Here is a 21,058-nt window from a genome sequence, read left to right on the forward strand (position 1 = left end):
ACATTCATATATAATTGCTGAACCTTTAAATTAAACCATTGTTTACAGAAAATTTAGGTTCAGATTCGTAGGAAGCTGCCACTTTTTTGTCCTTATTGGTAATTAATATGATTTGGTAACTTATGAAAATTACTCGTCATCCTGTGACAATCATATTCTATGTTTAGCATTGTCACTATCCTTGATGCAATTCCCTTACGTCTAAACAGAGAATTATGTTTGGAGCCACATAATCAAAAGGCAGAGGTGTCTCAACCTGTTATTGTTTGGTTGGGTAGGGACAAATGGTTTTCCTCAATGTCTTAATCAGTTTCTCTATTGGAAATCGGTAATTTAATCAATCATTAACGCTCTGTTCCCTAAACCATTTATTACCTTACATTTACACTGGACATGGGAGTTTGATGTTCCCCTTTGGATTGTGTTCGATTGATTCAGATTTTTGGTATTAAGTTCATAAGTTTCATTCGGATTTTACTAATTCTAGGTCGGATTCGAATCGGTTATAACCAGTGCCAAAAACCGCCCAAAAATCTAATGAAATCAACCAAAAAATATTCAAAACTATATAAATTATTTAAAAATCTAATTAAAATCTAGTTAAACTAGTCTGATAAAAAATTACGAAATAATAAAAAGAAAAACTACAAAAACCTCTAAAATAATCTAAATAAATTATCATAACATATGCTGACAAAAAAAAAAAAAATTCCATACGATAGGCATTTTTAAGTTTTTGTCACAAAAATAGTTTTCAATAAGAAAAATAACCAAAATGTTATAAATCAAGTGATGAATGTCCATAACCGGTCCGGTCCATAACCGGCCCAAACCCTAGAAGAAAGAGACATAGCTGAAACCCTAGAGAGAGGAGAGAGAGGCGGCCGCATGCCTTAGAGGAGAGAGCGAGAGGCAGCCACAAGCTTTAGAGAAAAAGAAACCCTATTTCCTTTTTCCTTGTATATGTAATCTTTCCATTTATGTATTTAGTAGTTATCCTAAATCTAGTTGGATTAGGATTAGTACTCTTTCCTTTTATCTCAATCTTGTAACCCTTATATAAGGGATGTCTTATTCATTAATGAAATACACAGAACTATTCAGTTTTCAATCTTCTAATTACAACACGTTATCAGCACGATTGTTCTCTACAATCTAAGCTAAAATCGTCAATCCCTTAAACCTAACCTAGCCAGCAACTTTAACCTAATCCCGACGAACCCTAATTCGTCCTAGCTCGCGTTCCAGCTCGTCAGCAACCGATCAGCTCCATCCCTAAGGTGTTCCTGATCCTAGACGACCTCAGCTTCCGTTCGCAGCCAGCTCATGTTCCCGATCAACCAGCTCGCAATCCCGATCAGCCGCTTGCAAATCCGATAGGAAGCAGCTCGCGAACCCGATAGGAAGCAGGCGCGTCCCGTCCCGTTCAGCTCGCATCCGAGGACAGCCAGCTCGCGTCCGTCCGTGTGCAGCTCGAGGTTCATCCGTTGTCTTTGGTGGTCCGGTTTCAACCCTACAAACAAAGGTATACCGATTAATCTAAGAACATAATGATCAAACCCTAAAACCTAATCCATTATTATGGAAATCCAATGTTCTTGATAAACCCTAAAAATTGGTATAACCTAAAATTGAGCATCTTATAATCACTAGATTGAAATCGATTCCATTAGAACATGTTGATTGATTGTTCTGATCTGAATTATGAAAACTTTAAATCTTGGAATCGAAAACCCTAAAACCCTAAAGCTTGAAATCGATTTTAAATTGTTCTTGCTTGATTGAATGATTGATGATCTGAGTTTTAAGATTAATAGATTGATTGAATCTCGAAACTAAAATCTTAAGGCCTTGAAACCCTTAACCTCATGTTGATAAAATCGGCCACTTAAATGTTTAAAACCCTAAATCTCGTTTTAAATTCCTAAAGGCCTTGAAACCTTAAATCTCATATTGCTTAAAATTTGAATGATTGATTTGAGGTTTAGGATTGATTACATATTGCATGAGAGTTAGGTTGCTAGATTACTCTGATTCTGAAACCCTAAAATCTAGCAGCATATTACCAACCTTGAAATTTGTAAACCCTAATTGATATGCAACTGAATGATAAGATTGAATGCATCTAAATTGATTATCCTTGTTTGCATTATATTATGTTGTGACCGTGTGATTTTGCTATGAACCATACCGAACGGCCGTGTGGCCTAACCATTCCGATGCATTGTTCATACTCGCGGCCTTGTGCCCTTGATAGATCACATTGTTTGCATCATGTGATTGAAAGCCGTGTGGCTTAATGCATCATAGCTTGGCCGTGTGGCCTAGAGAGACACCATATCTGAATGGTCGTGTGACCTTGCTTGCATATCACATGAACCAATCTCTAGGATCGTTGTATCACATTACATGGCCGTGTGGCCTAAGCATCACATATAGACCTAGCATTCTCGACTTGTTTCGCACCATGATCGAGTAGTAAAGTGTTTTGGTCTAGAGACTTATGAAATCATATGCACTGATTATTTTGAATTGGTTGCATCCTAAATCATGAATTGATTGATAATATGGTTTCAGATGCCGAGATTTGAGCATTTGGATTATGCCATTCTAAATCCCTCTGGAGAAAATTATCTAGAATGGGCAATGAACACTTCAGTTGTGCTGAAATCAAGAGGACTCGGAAGGAGTATCATTCAGGGTGATTATGCAACTAGAAGTGAAAAGTTAAGAGCCATAACAATTATGCGCCATCATCTCACTGAGGATCTGAGAAATCAGTATCTATATATATTGAGAATCCTCGTGACCTTTGGATAAAATTAAAGTCCAGATACGCAATGGTATTATTACCAAAGGTCAGACATGAATGGATGAGTCTCAGATTCCAAGACTTTGAGTTTGTGGCCGAGTATCACTTCGCTTTGTCCGGAGTCGTTTACAAACTGAAACTATGTGGTGAAGTGGTAACAGATGAGGATTTACTCTTCAAGACATACTCCACATTCCATCCAGGAAATCTGTTGTCAAAACATATCTGTATAGAAAGAGGTTTCACCACCTATAATGACCTGATCTCTTGCCTAACGGTAATTGAGATGATAAGTTGCTAAAGAGAAGTAGTGAGATGAGATATCCGGAAGCAAATAAGATTGATATGGATCAGGATGAATCCAAGGCAGTCGTGTCCAATGTAACTGATGGTGTGGCCGGCATGTCTATTGACTAAAGAAAGATCTCGACATGCTAATTGTGTTTTAAGTCTTTGATTTGTGTTTTGCTTTAAACATAATTGTCATTCACGATTTTATATATAATAATAGAATTGATTTGAGTTCATTACTATTATATCTTGTCTGATCTTACTTGATAATGTGAATGATTGATAAAGAAATCGCCTAAAAGGCATTATGGTACGGTATAGTAGCCTAGTAAGAAATCTATGGCTAAGGCATTGCCTAAAGGGCATTATATACACCCAAGAATGTATGACCCATTGAGTTAATATGGTTTCCAAATAGAAACAATGGGCAAAAGGAAACAAGTTCCTTCAGATTTAAGAAAGAAAGAAAACGCCTAAGACCCTTTTAAGAAAGTGGTCAAGACTATACCTATGTAATCTACTGATCAAAACTATGCTACAGATCAGTATGATAAGAGACAAGAGCCGTGGTGATCATACTGATATATCCCACAAAAATTATACACTTTATGGCAAGACCGGATTAGCCATCCTAGTCTAAACTTGATGCAAAGATTGATATTGAGAAGGCACAAAGAGTTATCCCATAAGATCTCACGTTGTGAAACATGTACACAAAGGGAAACTCATTAGGCTTTATTGTCCTAAGCATCACGAAATTATAGTATGTTCATGAGGGGGAGAGAGGATAAACCCGTGATACATGATCAATACTACAAATTCGTGAACAAATTCGTGAACCATGGTCTATGACCATGATATAAACGGCTTGGCCGTGCAGTCCATTACCTATAAGGATTGGACATCCATCCTAAAGCTTAGGGACATCATGGATTTACATGTATATAAAGTAAAAATATATCAAGCCATATAAGTGAGCATAGATATTCCCATCTCAGATTGAATACGGGTCATAAATCAGACATACACCATCTTAAGAGACTTTGAATAAACCACCACAGACATATGTGCCGTCTAAGATGGAACCTCAGAAGAGGATTGGGAATATATGTTGGATAAGAGTATGACTTTCTCCAACGACTTCTAAGAGACCTTGAGCCAAATATGGGTGATCGGAAAGTGGCCAGGTACACGGATTGCATGATCAATGAATCCGACTATCCAACATTAAAAGGAGAAAGCTATAAGCTGGTAAAGAGTAAAGAATGATAAGAAACAGAATGGTATCAACCATCATTGTCTTGGCAAAGATCCTCGGATTAGAATTATAGACGTCCAAAGAAAGAAAAGATTATACATAGCTTGATAATCGAGATGCCATACACTGACCCGAAAAGAAAAGAAAAGAATGACTAAGTCATAACCAGCTTAGCACCAAACGAAATCTGATGTCCTAGAAAGAGACACAGTCAAGTTGCTACAGAGTCTATACAAGATAGACCAAAGTGTTCCATAAGATAAGGAACCTCGGAAAGAAAAAGAGAAAGGTGCATAGAATACAAATCCGAGGTCATAAGGAAACCAGACCAGACATTGAGAAAAGGCTGTGCAGCTAAACATCTAAGGTACCACACCATGTAGTTTGGGATGCCAAGCTACTAGGTAACAAAGGTCCTGGATAATGAAATCTCAAATCGATTAGATCATGTTTGGAACACAATGGAACCATATATAAGTGTCGACACATAAAGATATATTTGTACATAAGAGAGTTGCACTTGAACATAAAGATATAAACGAGGATCAGAACCCATGAAAGAGTACTCATAAGGAATAAAGATTAGATTGAAAAGATAAACTTGGGGTTTAAAGTATCTATAGAGAAAGATAGGCGTATTGGCCACATACATATATACAGAAACGCCATCTGATATAAACCAGTGAAATAGATGGGTCTTGTGAGGGAAAAGAAACCGTGAGATATGGTACATGATCACGAGGTCTAAAGGTGCTCATGTTTCCTACTAACAGCATTCTATCATAGCTTGTTACACAAGGATACTCACAGAGACCATGAAACAGATTATAAGGAGATAAACTCCTATGTGGTGGATGCTGCTACACAATTTCGAAATTGACAAAGGTCAGGTCATAAGAAAGAAATTAGATTGACATATAAAGATGTAGTAAGCAGCATATGGATCACTGGATAAAGGACAGCATTGTTCCTAAGCTGTTCATGGACTGAAACAAAGCAGCTGCATATAGTATGTAATACTAGTAAATGAGTTCTATAAGAACGATCAAATTCAGTCCATATGTAAACTAATAAAGAAATTCGAATTCCTTGTGTTTATACTAAACCAACCTAAAGAGAGGTTAAGAGGTTTATACAGATCTGTGACACTAGCATGGACCGACTAGATTGTAGTACGGGCTAATGGAAAAGAAAGATCAACCCAAAGAAAGGTAATTCGGATTGCCTCAGCTTGCTACCTCGGATAGCATGTTCTCCGGATAGGCCAATCCAACATCAAATCCCTTAGATAAGGATCCGGCATAGCAGAACAGTCTGCTGCTGTTGTGAGGCTGAGAGGAGACATTTAATCTATCCTTCTCGATCGGATACCAATAGGTTGCAGTCCAGAAGAATGTGTGATCGAAGTCCATGACCTAATGTATATTCAGTGTGTGATATGATCCACGGCAGAGAGGTCATGGGACGCCAACAAGATATGGATAAAGGACTGCAATGTCTGATATATATGGCATTACCGAATGCAAGAGAGATTGATAACCGAGGTCCACGAATGTATTTGGCCGCAGAGCCATAGTTTGATAAGACTGTAAAATCCTTGCAGCAATGATCTTGGACGCTCATGGAACGAGTTGCGGACATATATAGACAATGTCTATAATTCAAAACATGAATCGATCAGAATATAGTATGGTCGATGGTAGTCCGCACTTTATCATCATAACCAATCATAATAGCCAAGGTATTCGAGAGCTTATGTGGCTGAGATCTATGACTCAACATGATAATAGAGAAAGATCAATGGACAAGATATTGGTACACATCCGTGTAGAAGATACACCGGATCATAGGTTTACAACCCGAGATTATTAATTCATGGAACCATGCTCGGTATATTGTCCATATACACACGATTTGCAAAGACTCATGCACACATGAGTTTGCAAAGAACCGACAATGATCTTCGAGTACAATGCAATCCACATTGCTCAGCACATCTACTTTACTAAGACACACGATGTCAAAGGACATGAGAAAAGGCCAAAGAGGTCGAAGTGGTCCAATTACGGTTCAGTAATAACTTGACCGATTTGTTTACTTCCCACATGCACGTTCAGGAAGATCACGCATCAGATGCGTAGACTAAAGAACTTCCACTGAGGTTCACATCAGGGGGAGTAGTACGTGTTGTACTCTTTTTCCTTCATCATGGTTTTGTCCAACTGGGTTTTCCTGATAAGGTTTTAATGAGGCAACGTGAAGCGTATTACAATCATGTATGGTTATGTCATCCAAGGGGGAGTGTTATAAATCAAGTGATGAATGTCCATAACCGGCCTGGTCCATAACCGGCCCAAACCCTAGAAGAAAGAGACATAGCCGAAACCCTAGAGAGAGGAGAGAGAGGCGGCCGCATGTCTTAGAGGAGAGAGAGAGGCGGCCACAAGCTTTAGAGAAAAGGAAACTCTATTTCATTTTTCCTTTAATATGTAATCTTTCCATTTATGTATTTAGTAGTTATCATAAATCTAGTTGGATTATGATTTGTACTCTTTTCTTTTATCTCTATCTTGTAACCCTTATATAAGGGATGTCTTATTCATTAATGAAATACACAGAACTATTCAGTCTTCAATCTTCTAATTACAACACAAAAGAAATTTTATTAAATGGTAAAAGTACATTTTTACCCTAAACTTAACTAATGTAGACTTACGATTTATAGTTAAAGGGTGGGTTCTGTGGATAGGGTTTCAAATTAAAAAAAAAATATTAAAAATCTCAAAATAAAAATGTTATTTTGGTCATTTTCTTTTTTTAAGATTATTTTTGTGACAAAAACTTGTAAAAATACTATTTGAGAAAATTGCCAAAAAAAAATTTATCATAACATATGTAAAAATTAATAGATTTAACTAATTTTGAATATTCGGATCCTAAACCTGAAAATATCTAGCTCTTTGACCCGATTGAATATTTTTTTTAATAATAGATAGCGTCCGATCATGAATTTTCGGTGATTTTGAATTTTCGATTTGGAATTGGTTCGGATTTCAGGTATGTTAAAAATGCCAATGCCTAATTTACGCCACCTCTCCTTCGAATTCAAAGGTTTCTCGAAACTACTTGTTATGGCGCCTAAGAAAATGTTTCAAAGAGACTTGGTGTCTTTCAATTGTCGTTTTGAGATCATGTGGGTGCCTTGGAGACAAAATTTCAGCTGCACAGAACTCCACCTACGTACACCCAATATGGCAAGTCTTGATGATTGTTTGTGATTGATGAATGTGGAGTTAGACGTGACAGCAAAAGAAAGAAAAAAGCCCTATGCAAAAGTTGATTTTGTTTTGCATCTTTCAGCAAGGAAAAACACAGTTTCTTACTCCAACCAAATTTTATTTTGTGCAACTTACTCCAACCAAAACTTGACACAAATTATACCTAACAATCAACAATGAAACTACAACTCCTTGCTTTGGCTACCTCGGGCGATGTACCCCACTTCTCAAGTCCTTGATGTGAAACATCAGCTGCAAAAAGAAACAAAAGTAACGTTGGCGCTTGGCAACTTTCAAACTATAATATCAAGCTCTATGAAACGAAGAAACAATCATTTATATGCATTAGTTACCTTTGTACCCACGTAAAAGCTAAAGAACACCCCGCCTAGAACAGGTAATCCTACGATATCAAGTGGATATACATTAACGCAAAGAACGTAAACAAGGAATGAAAACCGCTGGCCTTCATTCATACCTTCTTTACTAAGAAAGCTGGAGACAAACAAGCTTAGACCTGATGGTCCGATGACATAGCCAGCAAGATTTGCCATCTGCAAAATTGAGAAACTCAAATCTTATTTGTCAGCATCAATATAGAGCCAAACTACAACCAAATGGACTAAGAGTATTCAGAAAATGATATTTACCATGAGGCATGTGATTGTCACAGCGCCAGACAACGCCTTGAGTTCACGAAGGAGAAACTCTCCAAAAGCACTCTGAACCTGCAACAGCGCTTATCGAGTTTAACTACACTTTCCATGGAAAGGAACTCTAAACTTCAAAGGAATTAAGGAGGTTTTTATTCGCCTTTGGACACATAATGATAGGCTCCCAAGAGAGTGAATAAAACACTCGTTGTTTAACTGACCTTAATTGCATTGGATGCTGATTTCAGCAACATTTCTGGCATGAAGAATAAACATGTTAACCATGCCCATGAAAGAAGCTTCCTGGTTGCAAACGAAACAATCAACCACATGAGAAGTTAAATAGAATAGTTCATTCAACCCAAAGGAACCATACGAAGGCCACAGATAATTACCATTCTAAATCATGCCACACGGCAACAAATGTGAATACAACCCACACATTCAGAAACTTTCTTCGTGATCCACCCAGAGGAATATACATATACCTAAATGGAAGTTGTTAACGTACTCTTCACAAGATGACATTAAAAGAAAATGATGTAGCGATGCTCTGAGTTGAAAGGGTTAACTATTCTCACCTGATAAGCCACCTATTAAACGATGCATGCCAGGTTTTCCAGAATGTTTCCAGGCTATAGCAATTATTAATGCAATTCGGCATGTTCTCAACAGTTTCAATGCCATTCACCTAAAAGAAAATGGTTTACAGTTGTCACATATCAGAACCTTTTCAATCCTCTTTTATGTTCTTTGAGTTCCTTTTGATATATGATAATTTTGTATTCTGTGATGCCCGGAATTTCTAGCTTATAGTGGACAATTTGGCTATTGAAAATTCATTGAGCAGAACGTATACGTGATTTTTAACTAACCTACGACTACAGAACTATTGTTACCAACAACGATCTTAGAATAATAAAATGATATCTAGACTGGGTGTGCCTTTGAAATTTAGAGGAGCATACCAAAGACCAGAAGCGGAAATATCTCCATAAAAGAAGGAACTTGAGCCACATGAAGTTTAGCACCTATAGAAGCACAAAGAGCTATACAGATCAGTATTGTATTGAACATTGTTTTTCTCCACAAAACAAAGTTATCGCCTCTTGAGACGATATTAAATTGTCTAGTAAAAAGCAGTTTTGCTTTGCTAAACAAAAACATATATCAATAATCTCTTACTCCGTATCCGATGATAAATATTTCCACAGGAGATAATTCTCTCCACAGACCACTGTCACAAGATGCAAAGATATTATCAGCTTGTAAAGCTAAGATATAAAAAAAAAAATATGTCTAATTTTGACGCTAATTCTGAAAGGGTTTCACCTGATCACAAAGGCATTGTAATAGAAGAATTGCGTCATAAGTTCCATCAGCAAAAAGCTGAATAACCAACGCAATCCATATCGTGCAACATCTTTCACTGAATGAGTATTCTGTGGCACATCTAGCTGTACAAAACACCGACTTGTAGTGAGAGCTCATGAAGACAATACTTATGAAAAAAAATACAGTGAAGGCATAACAAAGCCACATACCTGAGAGGCAAAGGCATTGAAGCTTATGATTGGCCCCGCAAGGTACAAGGGGGCATAGACCAAATAACAAAGGTATAAAGAAAAACTGCAGCTGCTGTCACTTGCTATATCTTTCTCCTATCAAATTTTACCACGTAAGAGATTAGTAGTGCAATAGCAAAAGAACATAAATGATAGAACTGAAAGGCTGGTGCCATGTAGCCAACCTGTCGAACTACGTAGCAAGTCTTCCCCAACTTACATAACGAGCAGCGCGTTACGTGTTTCTGCAGTAATAAAATTGAGAAATAAGAGATAGCTACACTATACGCTGTAGACAGTTGCTCAGGGAAATACTATAGACGCGCAAATTAACAGATAGAACAAGAGAAAACAATTAGCAAATGAGAATACACCGGCTCTTGTCTATAGGCTTGGAGACCAAAACTAATGAGAGACGACTATGTCTTCCTATCTAACATTCTCCATTCTCTCTTACAAAAGAGCCGAGTCATGAAAGGGAACTCACCTCCAGATCAAAATGAGAATCCAGTTGACCCCAGTGATAATCATATCCAAAACTTATCATGCGCAGAACGACTGCATCAAAATTATATAGGAGTGAAACTGTGTTTTTTCAACATAACAAGCTAGAGATATTTTCTAGGATAAAACAAATACCAAAGTTAAAGCATATATGCCATCTGAACGTGCCCCTAAAGTTGTCCAGGTACTCAAACTGTGGCCTTGGATAAAGAGAAAAAAAAAACAAAGTGTTTGCAATTAGCGCAACCAGAATGAACAAGAAACCAACGTTACTGTACAAGACTCACCCGAAAATGGAGAAGGAATAGCCTTCATAAATACGATTGCACAAGAGGAAGAATAAGTTGAAAGCCCAAAGCATGAAAGGAAAGAACTTTTTCCGCGCAAAAACCTGCACTTATGTTAATAGACAGTTAAAACTATTGACATGCCCAAGCATAAGATTTCAAGGCTAGGAACATACCTTAACAAGGAGGAAATTAGCTGTTGCGATGGAGAGAATGAAAATGACGCTGAAAGGAAAATACAGAAGCAACTTAGCTTAGATTAATATAGAATGTGATGCTTGGAGGCAAAAGAAAGAGATGGAATCAGTATTACCAAGCTCCATGTAAGTAAGTCAAGTATACAAGTGACAAGAAAAGCCACAAGATGGTCATTCCTTTGGCTTTCAATTTGAAAAGAGACCTAGATCCATTTGCAATCACGGTGAAAACAGCGAAAACGAAACTGAGAATTGGCAAGTTTCCGCGGAAGTTCCTCCATTGAGCATCGGATACATCCTACAATCAAAACAGGAAATGAAGCTTATAGATTCACAAAAAAAACGGAAAACAAGGAATAAGATGATTACATTGCGTCGACTAGGGATGAGCCAGCCAGGAGCTAAACCGCGGAGCTTCAAGTAATGATCTAAAATTGCATCACCAAATCACATGAATGGGACCCTAAAATTGATCGCTGTGGGAAAATGGAGGTTTACCGTGAGAGAGACGAAGGGATATCCGTAGAGCATAGGCGTAGAAAGCGACGGCGTAGAAGAGTATAACAAGAAGCTCTCTCTGTTTCCATTTTGCGTACCGATCCATGACTGATCTAGCTGGGTTTTTGACATTTCTTTCAACTGAACTTGCGTCTACGAGAGAACATAAACAAGCTGAAATAAAACTGACAAAGACAAAGGCACAAAGAGCCAAACATAATAGACGTTTCAGACACAGAGAAAGAAAAGTTCCAGAGATCAAACTAAGTCGACCTTTCAAGACAACCAAAAGATACTCTGTTTTGAAACAAAGCTATCAAGAAAACCACAACATTCATACACAACTAACGAGATTCAAATTTTCTAAAGCCTTGAGACCATAAACACCAAAGTTCACAAACAACTAAAGCAGTTTACAGTCTGCTTAGATAAAGAGAACACACGCAAGCTGTTAAAACACACCAAGTGAACAACCTGCGTCTGCAACAACATAATAAGAGACCAGTCTGAGACTACACAATACACCAGGTACAAAAAAAGTCATAAGTAATCAGCTTAAAAATTCCATAACACACGCAAAAAACCCTCAACGTAACGAGTATATTATTAAGGAAACATGTGAACTAACATTCAAATGGGTTCTTTAAAGCAAAACAAGAAAGGGACTAAACACAATCATTACATGGATGATCCCAAACAAAAAGTATATGTCTTAGCTAAGTGAAAGTGGGAGTAAAAGAAGTTTCTTCACCTCAAGAGATTCAGCATTGTAAAAGAAATGCACAGAGAGCTAAAGCAGTTTACAGGTTACACACCAAAGTGTAAGCTATTATAAGAGAGGTGGAAAAGGACTAACCTTGAAGAACTAATACCCAGCTCTTAGACTCAGTTCCACTGGTAATCTGTTCAAAATCAAATCCAAAATCATAAAATTCACAGCTGACCCAATACAAAATCAAGTCCAGAGTTCATTGATAACACCATTACATTGTCAAAACTCAAAAGCGGACATCTACTGATCTAAGCAAGGACTCATCTACAACATCTAAGAGAAGATAACCTAGAAGATCGACAGATCACCTTCGATTTCGTTTTCGTTTTCAGAAGATAGATGTGAGAGGCCTTCGATTTCGGTTCAGAACAAACCCCTAGCCTTCGATTTCGTTTTCGTCTTCATAAAAACATATGGCCTTTGATTTCGATTTAGAACAAACCCAGCAACCTTCGATTTTGATTCAGAATGGCCTTTACTCTCTGTAGGGAAACCAGATTTTTAACCCTTTTACCATTTTACACACAGAAACCAAAATCCATATTTTGCGGGTACTTTTTTTTTTCTTTTTTTTTTGCTGTTAACAAGTTAGTTATTTTCATATATAAAATCACTTCAACAATTTTATTAAACAAATAAAAACTCACAAAAACTAATTATTTTCTAAAATCAAGTTATTGGAGTTTTGTTAGTTAAATTATTTCCATAATGCTTTAAATCAATATTTTGTATCATAAAGTATAGCAAAGTTTATGAAATTTGTTAGTTATAAGTATTATCTATTTATTACACTAGAATTTAATTTTGTATTATGAAAATCCAGGTTTATTTTATACTAATTAAATTACATAAATTTTATACAGCATGTGAAACATATAAAAATATATTTAAATTTTATTTAGTATGTTTAAATAATAAACTAACTATCAATTGCGCACTGTTTAATATGTGTATAATTAAATAGAACTTTAAAATATAACTATTAATATATTTTCTACAATATTTGAATTATAGAACATTTTCAAAATAAAAATTACTTTTTTTTTGTTTTAAACTTTAATTATTAATTATGTGTTGTCTTTTTTTGAACCCCATGGATTATGTATTTTCATATATATATACATACAACAATACAAAAAAATATATATATGAATTATATTTTTATTTTAAAATAATTTTATTAAATTAATAAATATATTTTAATTTGTAATATTTTGTATTATTTGTTGTTTTCATAGTAAGTAATAAGGGGAATTTGCCAAATATGACTCACTTTTAACCACAAACCTATACCCAAACTTGAATCAAATGCAAAACTAATCTAAAAAACTTGTGAAATTACGGTCAACCCCTTGTGACCAAACAATAAAACAGAAGTTATTTTTACGAATATAGCCCCAGTAAGTCGTCTGAGTCGTCAAAGATGCTACAAGTCTTATAGACGACTTCTATTAGATGAATCAAGTAAGTCGTCTGGTGTAATTGATCTTAAAAATAATTTTTAAATTTAAAAAAAATATTTTGACAAATGAAAAATTAAAATCATGTAATTATAAACAGTTTTAAGTAATGTAAATTAAGATATAATAAAAATGAATAGTTTTCGGCATAGATGAGTGAAAGTAGTTAATCATGATATTCTTTGGTTTTAGGGTTTGACAACATATGTTGTAGTATTATATGTATTCTTACAGTTAGATTTTGGAAAGCTTGAAAGTTTTTTTGAAAAATTAAAATTTTACCTATAAGTGTTTATTTTTGTGTAAAGTAAACACTTTTGAAGATTAATTTGATTTTATGAAGTTTTTAGTTAGTTAATTAAGTTTAGGGGTTATGTTTAGGGTCTAGGCGACTAACTTGCAAGTCGTCTGGTGAATAATTTAAAACAGACGACTTACATGTAAGTCGTCCAAATATTCCCGCCTAAATTTTTTCTAAAAATTATTTTTCCGCATAAATAATTTAAACCAGACGACTTACTTGTAAGTCGTCTGTGAAGTCTTCTATTTTAGTTTCCAACTAAAAATATTTTAATTTCCCGCTAAAAATATTAAAGTCTTCTGGGTGACTTACAAGTAAGTCGTCTAGGAAGTCGTCTGAATCAAAAATATTTAGCGTAATTGGGTTTTTTGTCTCCCTATATAAAGAAAAATTTACAAATTCTCTCTCCTCCTCTCAAATGGCTGCAATAAAAATGTAATGTTCATCATTCTGAAACTCTTCAACCTCTCTCTAATCTCTTAGAACTTATAAACACTAAGCTTTATATCAATTTATTGTTTTTGTCTCATGTCTTCCTCACTAATTTATCTTGTTTTTGCAGGTTTGTAGATTAATATATATAACCCTCTCAAACATTATTTTTGATTTTTTTTTTTGGGAGAAGTAGATTATTGTAATTAAAGGATATTTTAAAATTTGACCAACAGAAGAATGTATCAATAGTCCAAAAATTTATAATCTAAACATCCAAACTCTACACATTTCCAAACATTAATATTTTTTTCTAGGTATTTTTTTTTATTCCATTACAAACAATTTCTATCACCAAGTTAAGTAGAATGGTAGAAATAATATTTAGGATAGCATGATTGATTATATAAATAAAAATGTCTAGATAAGTTCATGCAAGAAAATGGCAGAGAACTTCCACTACCCTTAAGACAACATTAAAAACTGATAGGCACATGCAACAATCTTGCAAATTGAATTTTATATACATTTTACATATTCATTTTGTGCTATAGTTTTCGTTTTTGAATATAGATAATAGGCTAATTCTTAGAAATTACTTTTTAAAGTTCACTTTAGCACATTCAGTATTGAAAAAATAAGACACCAAAAAGATGAAATTTAGCTGCATAACGTTCAATTTATGATATAATTACAAAATTCAGTTTTCTGACACATAACGTCAAAATCAAAATGAGATATTCTTGACTAAAATATTTCCGACCTACCGGATTCGAACCAGTGACCTAAGGATATTCTGCAACTACTACAGTCCTACGCTCTACCAACTGAGCTAAGGTCGGATGTATACAACATTTCATACATGTGTACATTCTACATATAGATTATTGATACACAATAATGTACATATTGTTTGCTCATTTAAATAATTATATAGTTTATGCATAACAAAATAATAAAAAATCCATAATATAATACATATTTCCCAGTCCATTGTAGCAGTAGCAAAAAATTAGAAGAAACTAATTCACAAAATCTTGCGGGGACTATTTGAACTGGTGGTTCAATAGCCCTCGATTTTTATCTGACACTCGATAATCATTTTTCTATAACAAACTTTTTTATTTCTTCAATTTTTTTATATACATAGACAAGGTAACTTATACTATGTTCATTCAAAATTGTTGATCTTGGAGAAAAATATTGCTAAATCCAGAAAGTTCGAGAAATTTTCCTTAACTAAAAAGGCATTCAAACCACAGATTAAACATCTTTCTAATTTTTTTATAAAAATTGCTAATTTTAAATGAAATTTCTAATTAATTTTAAGTCAGTCCACCCTATTTTCTGAAACAAACCTAATTTTTTTATATACTCCTAATACGGAATATATGTTATTAGACATGTGCATATGCGTAATATTATTAAAATACTCTGAAAAATAAAATTAGTTATCAAAGAAAAATAGTTGCGACCTAAGGAATTTTTGCTTAAAAAAATTCCCTCCGCTCTACCGACTGAGCTAAAGTCGGCATTCTAATAAGATAGATTAGATAAGGACATGCTTGTTTGGTTACTCATTTTTGAGTATAATAGGAAGAACATAAAAATGATTGTTAATTGTTTGTATCTCGATATGTTTTGTATCATTTTTTAATTTACCTAACTGTAATAAGTAAACCAACATAAGAAAAATAATTAAAAATAGTGGTAGTTTCTAAGAAACAAACGTTTCTCAAAAGCGTGAACGGCATGATTCAAACCTGTGCGGGCAAAGCCCACATGATTTCTAATCATGCCCGATAACCACTCCGGCAAGTCCATTTTAATAATTAACTGAAACATTGTTCTATTGTAGATTAATATATATAACCCTCTCAAACAATATTTTTGATTTTTTTTTCGGAGAGGTAGATTATTGTAATTAAAGGATATTTTAAAATTTGACAAACAGAAGAATGTATCAATAGTCCAAAAATTTATAATCTAAACATCCAAGCTCTACACATTTCCAAACATTAATATTTTTTGCTAGGTATTTTTTTATTCTATTACAAACAATTTCTATCACCAACTTTAGTAAAATGGTAGAAATAATATTTAGGATAGCATAGCATGATTGATATATAAAAAATGTCTAGATAAGTTCATGCAAGAAATGGCAGAGAACTTCCACTACCCTTAAGACAACATTAAAAACTGATTGGCACATGCAACAATCTTGCAAATTGAATTTTATATTTTACATATTCATTTTGTGCTATAGCTTTCGTTTTTGAATATAGATAATAGGCTAATTCTTAGAAATTACTTTTTAAAGTTCACTTTAGCACATTCAGTATTGAAAAAATAAGACACCAAAAAGATGAAATTTAGCTGCATAACGTTCAATTTATGATATAATTACAAAATTCAGTTTTCTGACATATAACGTCAAAATCAAAATGAGATATTCTTGACTAAAATATTTCCGACCTACCGGATTCGAACCAGTGACCTAAGGATATTCTGCAACTACTACAGTCCTCCACTCTACCAACTGAGCTAAGGTCGGATGTATACAACATTTCATACATGTGTACATTCTACATATAGATTATTGATACACAAAAATGTACATATTGTTTGCTCATTTAAATAATTATATAGTTTATGCATAACAAAATAATAAAAATCCATAATATAATACATATTTCCCAGTCCATTGTAGCAGTAGCACAAAATTAGAAGAAACTAATTCACAAAATCTTGCGGGGACTATTTGAACTGGTCGTTCAATAGTCCTCGATTTTTATCTGACACTCGATAATCATTTTTCTATAACGAAACTTTTTTATTTCTTCAATTTTTTTATAAACATAGACAAGGTGACTTCTACTATGTTTTTGAAAATTGTTGATCTTGGAGAAAAATATTGCTAAATCCAGAAAGTTCGAGAAATTTTCCTTAACTAAAAAAGGCATTCAAACCACAGATTAAACATCTTTCTAATTTCTTATAAACATTATTTAATTTTAAATGATATTTCAAATTATTTTTTAAGTCAGTCCACCCTATTTTCTGAAACAAACCTAAGTTTGTTATATACTCCTATTACGGAATATATGTTATTAGACATGTGCATATGCGTAATATTATTAAATACTATGGAAATAAAATTAGTAATAAAAGAAAATAGTTGCGAACTAAGGAATTTCTGCTTAAAAAATTTTCTCCGCTCTACCGACTGAGCTAAAGTCGGCATTCGAATAAGATATATTAGATAAGGACATGCTTGTTTGATTACTCATATTTTAGTATAATAGGAAGAACATAAAAATGATTGTTAATTGTTTGTATCTCAAATATTTTGAAACATTTCTTAATTTACCAAACTGTAATAAGTAAACTAACATAAGAAAAATAATTAAAAATAGTGGTAGTTTCTAAGAAAAAAACGTTTGTCAAAAGCGTGAATGGCATGATTCAAACCTGTGCGGGCAAAGCCCACATGATTCTAGTCATGCCCGAAACCACTCCGGCACGTCCATTTTAATAATTAACTGAAACATTGTTCTATTGTAGATTAATATATATAACCCTCTCAAACATTATTTTTGATTTTTTTTTGGGAGAGGTAGATTATTGTAATTAAAGGATATTTTAAATTTGACCAACAGAAGAATGTGTTAATAGTCCAAAATTTATAATCTAAACATCCAAGCTCTACACATTTCCAAACATTAATATTTTTGCTAGGTATTTTTTTTATTCCATTACAAACAATTTCTATCACCAACTTTAGTAAAATGGTAGAAATAATATTTAGGATAGCATGATTGATTATATAAATAAAATTGTCTATGTAAATTCATGCAAGAAAATGGCAGAGAACTTCCACAACCCTAAGACAACATTAAAAACTGATTGGCACATGCACAATCTTGCAAACTGAATTTTAAATACATTTTACATATTCATTTTGTGCTATAGTTTTCGTGTTTGAATATAGATAATAGGCTAACTCTTAGAAATTACTTTTTAATGTTCATTTTAGAACATTCAGTATTGAAAATAATAAGACAACAAAAAGATGAAATTTAGCTGCATAACGTTCAATTTATGATATAATTACAAATTCTGTTTTCTGACACATAACGTCAAAATCAAAATGAAATATTCTTGACTAAAATATTTCGACCTACCGGATTCGAACCAGTGACCTAAGGATATTCTGCAACTACTACAGTCCTCCGCTCTACCAACTGAGCTAAGGTCGGATGTATACAACATTTCATACATGTTTACATTCTACGTATAGATTATTGATACACAATAATGTACATATTGTTTGCTCATTTAAATAATTATATAGTTTATGCATAACAAAATAATAAAAAATCCAAAATAATACACATATTTCCCAGTCCATTGTAGCTGTAGCAAAAAATTAGAAGAAACTAATTCACAAAATCTTGCGGGGACTATTTGAACTGGTCGTTCAATAGTCCTCGATTTTTATCCGACACTTGATAATAATTTTCTATGACAAAACTTTTTTTATTTCTTCAATTTTTTTATAAACATAGACAAGGTAACTTATACTATGTTCTTTGAAATTGTTGATCTTGGGGAAAAATATTGCTAAATCCAGAAAGTTCGAGAAATTTTCCATAACTAAAAAAGCATTCAAACCACAGATTAAACATCTTTCTAATTTTTTTATAAACATTGTTTAATTTTAAATGATATTTCAAATTATTTTTAGGTCAGTCCACCTTATTTTCTGAAACAAAACTAATTTTTTTATATACTCCTAATACGGAATATACATTATTAGACATGTGCATATGCGTAATATTATTTAAATACTCTGAAAAATAAAATAGTAATAAAAGAAAAATAGTTGTGACCTAAGGAATTTTTGCTTAAAAAAATTCCCTCCGCTCTACCGACTGAGCTAAAGTCGGCATTCTAATAAGATAGCTTAGATAACGACCTGCTTGTTTGGTTACTCATTTTTGAGTATAATAGGAAGAACATAAAAATGATTGTTAATTGTTTGTATCTCGATATGTTTTGTAACATTTTTTAATTTACCTAACTGTAATAAGTAAACTAACATAAGAAAAATAATTAAAAATAGTGGTAGTTTCTAAGAAAAAAACGTTTCTCAAAAGCGTGAACGGCATGATTCAAACCTGTGCGGGCAAAGCCCACATGATTTCTAGTCATGCCCGATAACCACTCCGGCACGTCCATTTTAATAATTAACTGAAACATTGTTCAATTGTAGATTAATATATATAACCTTCTTAAACATTATTTTTGATTTTTTTTGGGAGAAGTAGATTATTGTAATTAAGGATATTTTAAAATTTTACCAACAGAAGAATGTATCAATAGTCCAAAAATTTATAATCTAAACATCCAAACTCTACACATTTCCAAACATTAATATTTTTTGCTAGGTATTTTTTTTATTCCATTACAAAACAATTTCTATCACCAAGTTAAGTAGAATGGTAGAAATAAATTTAGGATAGCATGATTTATTATATAAATAAAAATGTCTAGATAAGTTCATGCAAGAAAATGGCAGAGAACTTCCACTACCCTTAAGACAACATTAAAAACTGATTGGCACCTGCAACAATCTTGCAAATTGAATTTATATACATTTTACATACTCATTTGTGCTATAGTTTTCGTTTTTGAATATAGATAATAGGCTAATTCTTAGAAATTACTTTTTAAAGTTCACTTTAGCACATTCAGTATTGAAAAAATAAGACACCAAAAAGATGAAATTTAGCTGCATAACGTTCACTTTATGATATAATTACAAAATTATGTTTTTCTGACACATAACGTCAAAATCAAAATGAGATATTCTTGACTAAAATATTTCCGACCTACCGGATTCGAACCAGTGACCTAAGGATATTCTGCAACTACTACAGTCCTCCGCTCTACCAACTGAGCTAAGGTCGGATGTATACAACATTTCATACATGTTACATTCTACATATAGATTATTGATACACAATAATGTACATATTGTTTGCTCATTTAAATAATTATATAGTTTATGCATAACAAAATATAAAAAATCCATAATATAATACATATTTCCCAGTCCATTGTAGCAGTAGCAAAAAATTAGAAGAAACTAATTCACAAAATCTTGCGGGGACTATTTGAACTGGTGGTTCAATAGTCCTCGATTTTTATCTGACACTCGATAATCAATTTTTCTATAACGAAACTTTTTTATTTCTTCAATTTTTTTATAAACATAGACAAGGTAACTTATACTATTTTCTTTGAAAATGTTGATTTGGAGAAAAATATTGCTAAATCCAGAAAGTTTGAGAAATTTTCCTTAAACTAAAAAAGGCATTCAACCACAGATTAAACATCTTTCTAAATTCTTTAAACATTGTTTAATTTTAAATGATATTTCAAATTAATTTTTTAAGCAGTCACCCTATTTATTCTGAAACAAACCTAAGTTTGTTATTACTCCTATTACGGAATAAACGTTCTTAGACATGTGCATATGCGTAATATTATTAATAAATGGAAAATAAAATTAGTATACAGAAAAAAAAATAGTAGTTGCGACCAAAGGAATTTCTGCGTAAAAAAATTCCCTTCCGCTCTACCGACTGAGCTAAAGTGGCAATTCTAATAACGATAGATTGATAAGGACCAAAAATGCATTGTGTATTACTCATTTTTTGAGTATAATAGGAAGAACATAAAAAA

General features: G+C 33.3%; 1 protein-coding gene and 2 non-coding genes across 5 annotated transcripts; all 3 read right to left on the minus strand.

The window, feature by feature from the left end:
* Positions 1-7,689: 7,689 nt before the first annotated feature.
* Positions 7,690-13,234, minus strand: LOC106390684 (membrane-bound O-acyltransferase gup1-like). 3 transcript variants are annotated; one of them, XM_048775533.1, is made up of 21 exons: positions 12,424-13,234; positions 12,200-12,245; positions 11,344-11,496; positions 11,215-11,259; positions 10,962-11,143; positions 10,825-10,873; positions 10,649-10,752; positions 10,497-10,561; positions 10,345-10,415; positions 10,043-10,102; positions 9,837-9,953; positions 9,625-9,749; positions 9,478-9,529; positions 9,261-9,323; positions 8,874-8,983; positions 8,688-8,780; positions 8,514-8,595; positions 8,290-8,367; positions 8,118-8,193; positions 7,993-8,042; positions 7,690-7,891 (listed from the first exon to the last, which is right to left on the minus strand). In XM_048775533.1, the coding sequence occupies exons 3-21, from the start codon at positions 11,473-11,475 to the stop codon at positions 7,841-7,843; spliced, it is 1,605 nt and encodes a 534-aa protein (XP_048631490.1). In that variant the 5' UTR covers positions 11,476-11,496; positions 12,200-12,245; positions 12,424-13,234; the 3' UTR covers positions 7,690-7,840. The 3 variants fall into 3 exon arrangements, with proteins under 3 accessions (XP_048631490.1, XP_048631492.1, XP_048631491.1); XM_048775535.1 differs by having other exon boundaries at positions 11,215-11,273; positions 12,424-13,229; XM_048775534.1 differs by having other exon boundaries at positions 12,200-13,234.
* Positions 13,235-16,777: 3,543 nt separating this feature from the next.
* Positions 16,778-16,862, minus strand: TRNAY-GUA. The gene is given in 2 exon segments: positions 16,778-16,813; positions 16,826-16,862. It is a non-coding gene; the product is annotated as a tRNA-Tyr (tRNA).
* Positions 16,863-20,196: 3,334 nt separating this feature from the next.
* On the minus strand, positions 20,197-20,281 carry TRNAY-GUA. Its single transcript is given in 2 exon segments — positions 20,197-20,232; positions 20,245-20,281. It is a non-coding gene; the product is annotated as a tRNA-Tyr (tRNA).
* Positions 20,282-21,058: the final 777 nt, after the last annotated feature.

The sequence above is a fragment of the Brassica napus genome, unplaced genomic scaffold (genome assembly GCF_020379485.1).
Source record: "Brassica napus cultivar Da-Ae unplaced genomic scaffold, Da-Ae ScsIHWf_900;HRSCAF=1275, whole genome shotgun sequence".
Classification (NCBI taxonomy): domain Eukaryota; kingdom Viridiplantae; phylum Streptophyta; class Magnoliopsida; order Brassicales; family Brassicaceae; genus Brassica; species Brassica napus.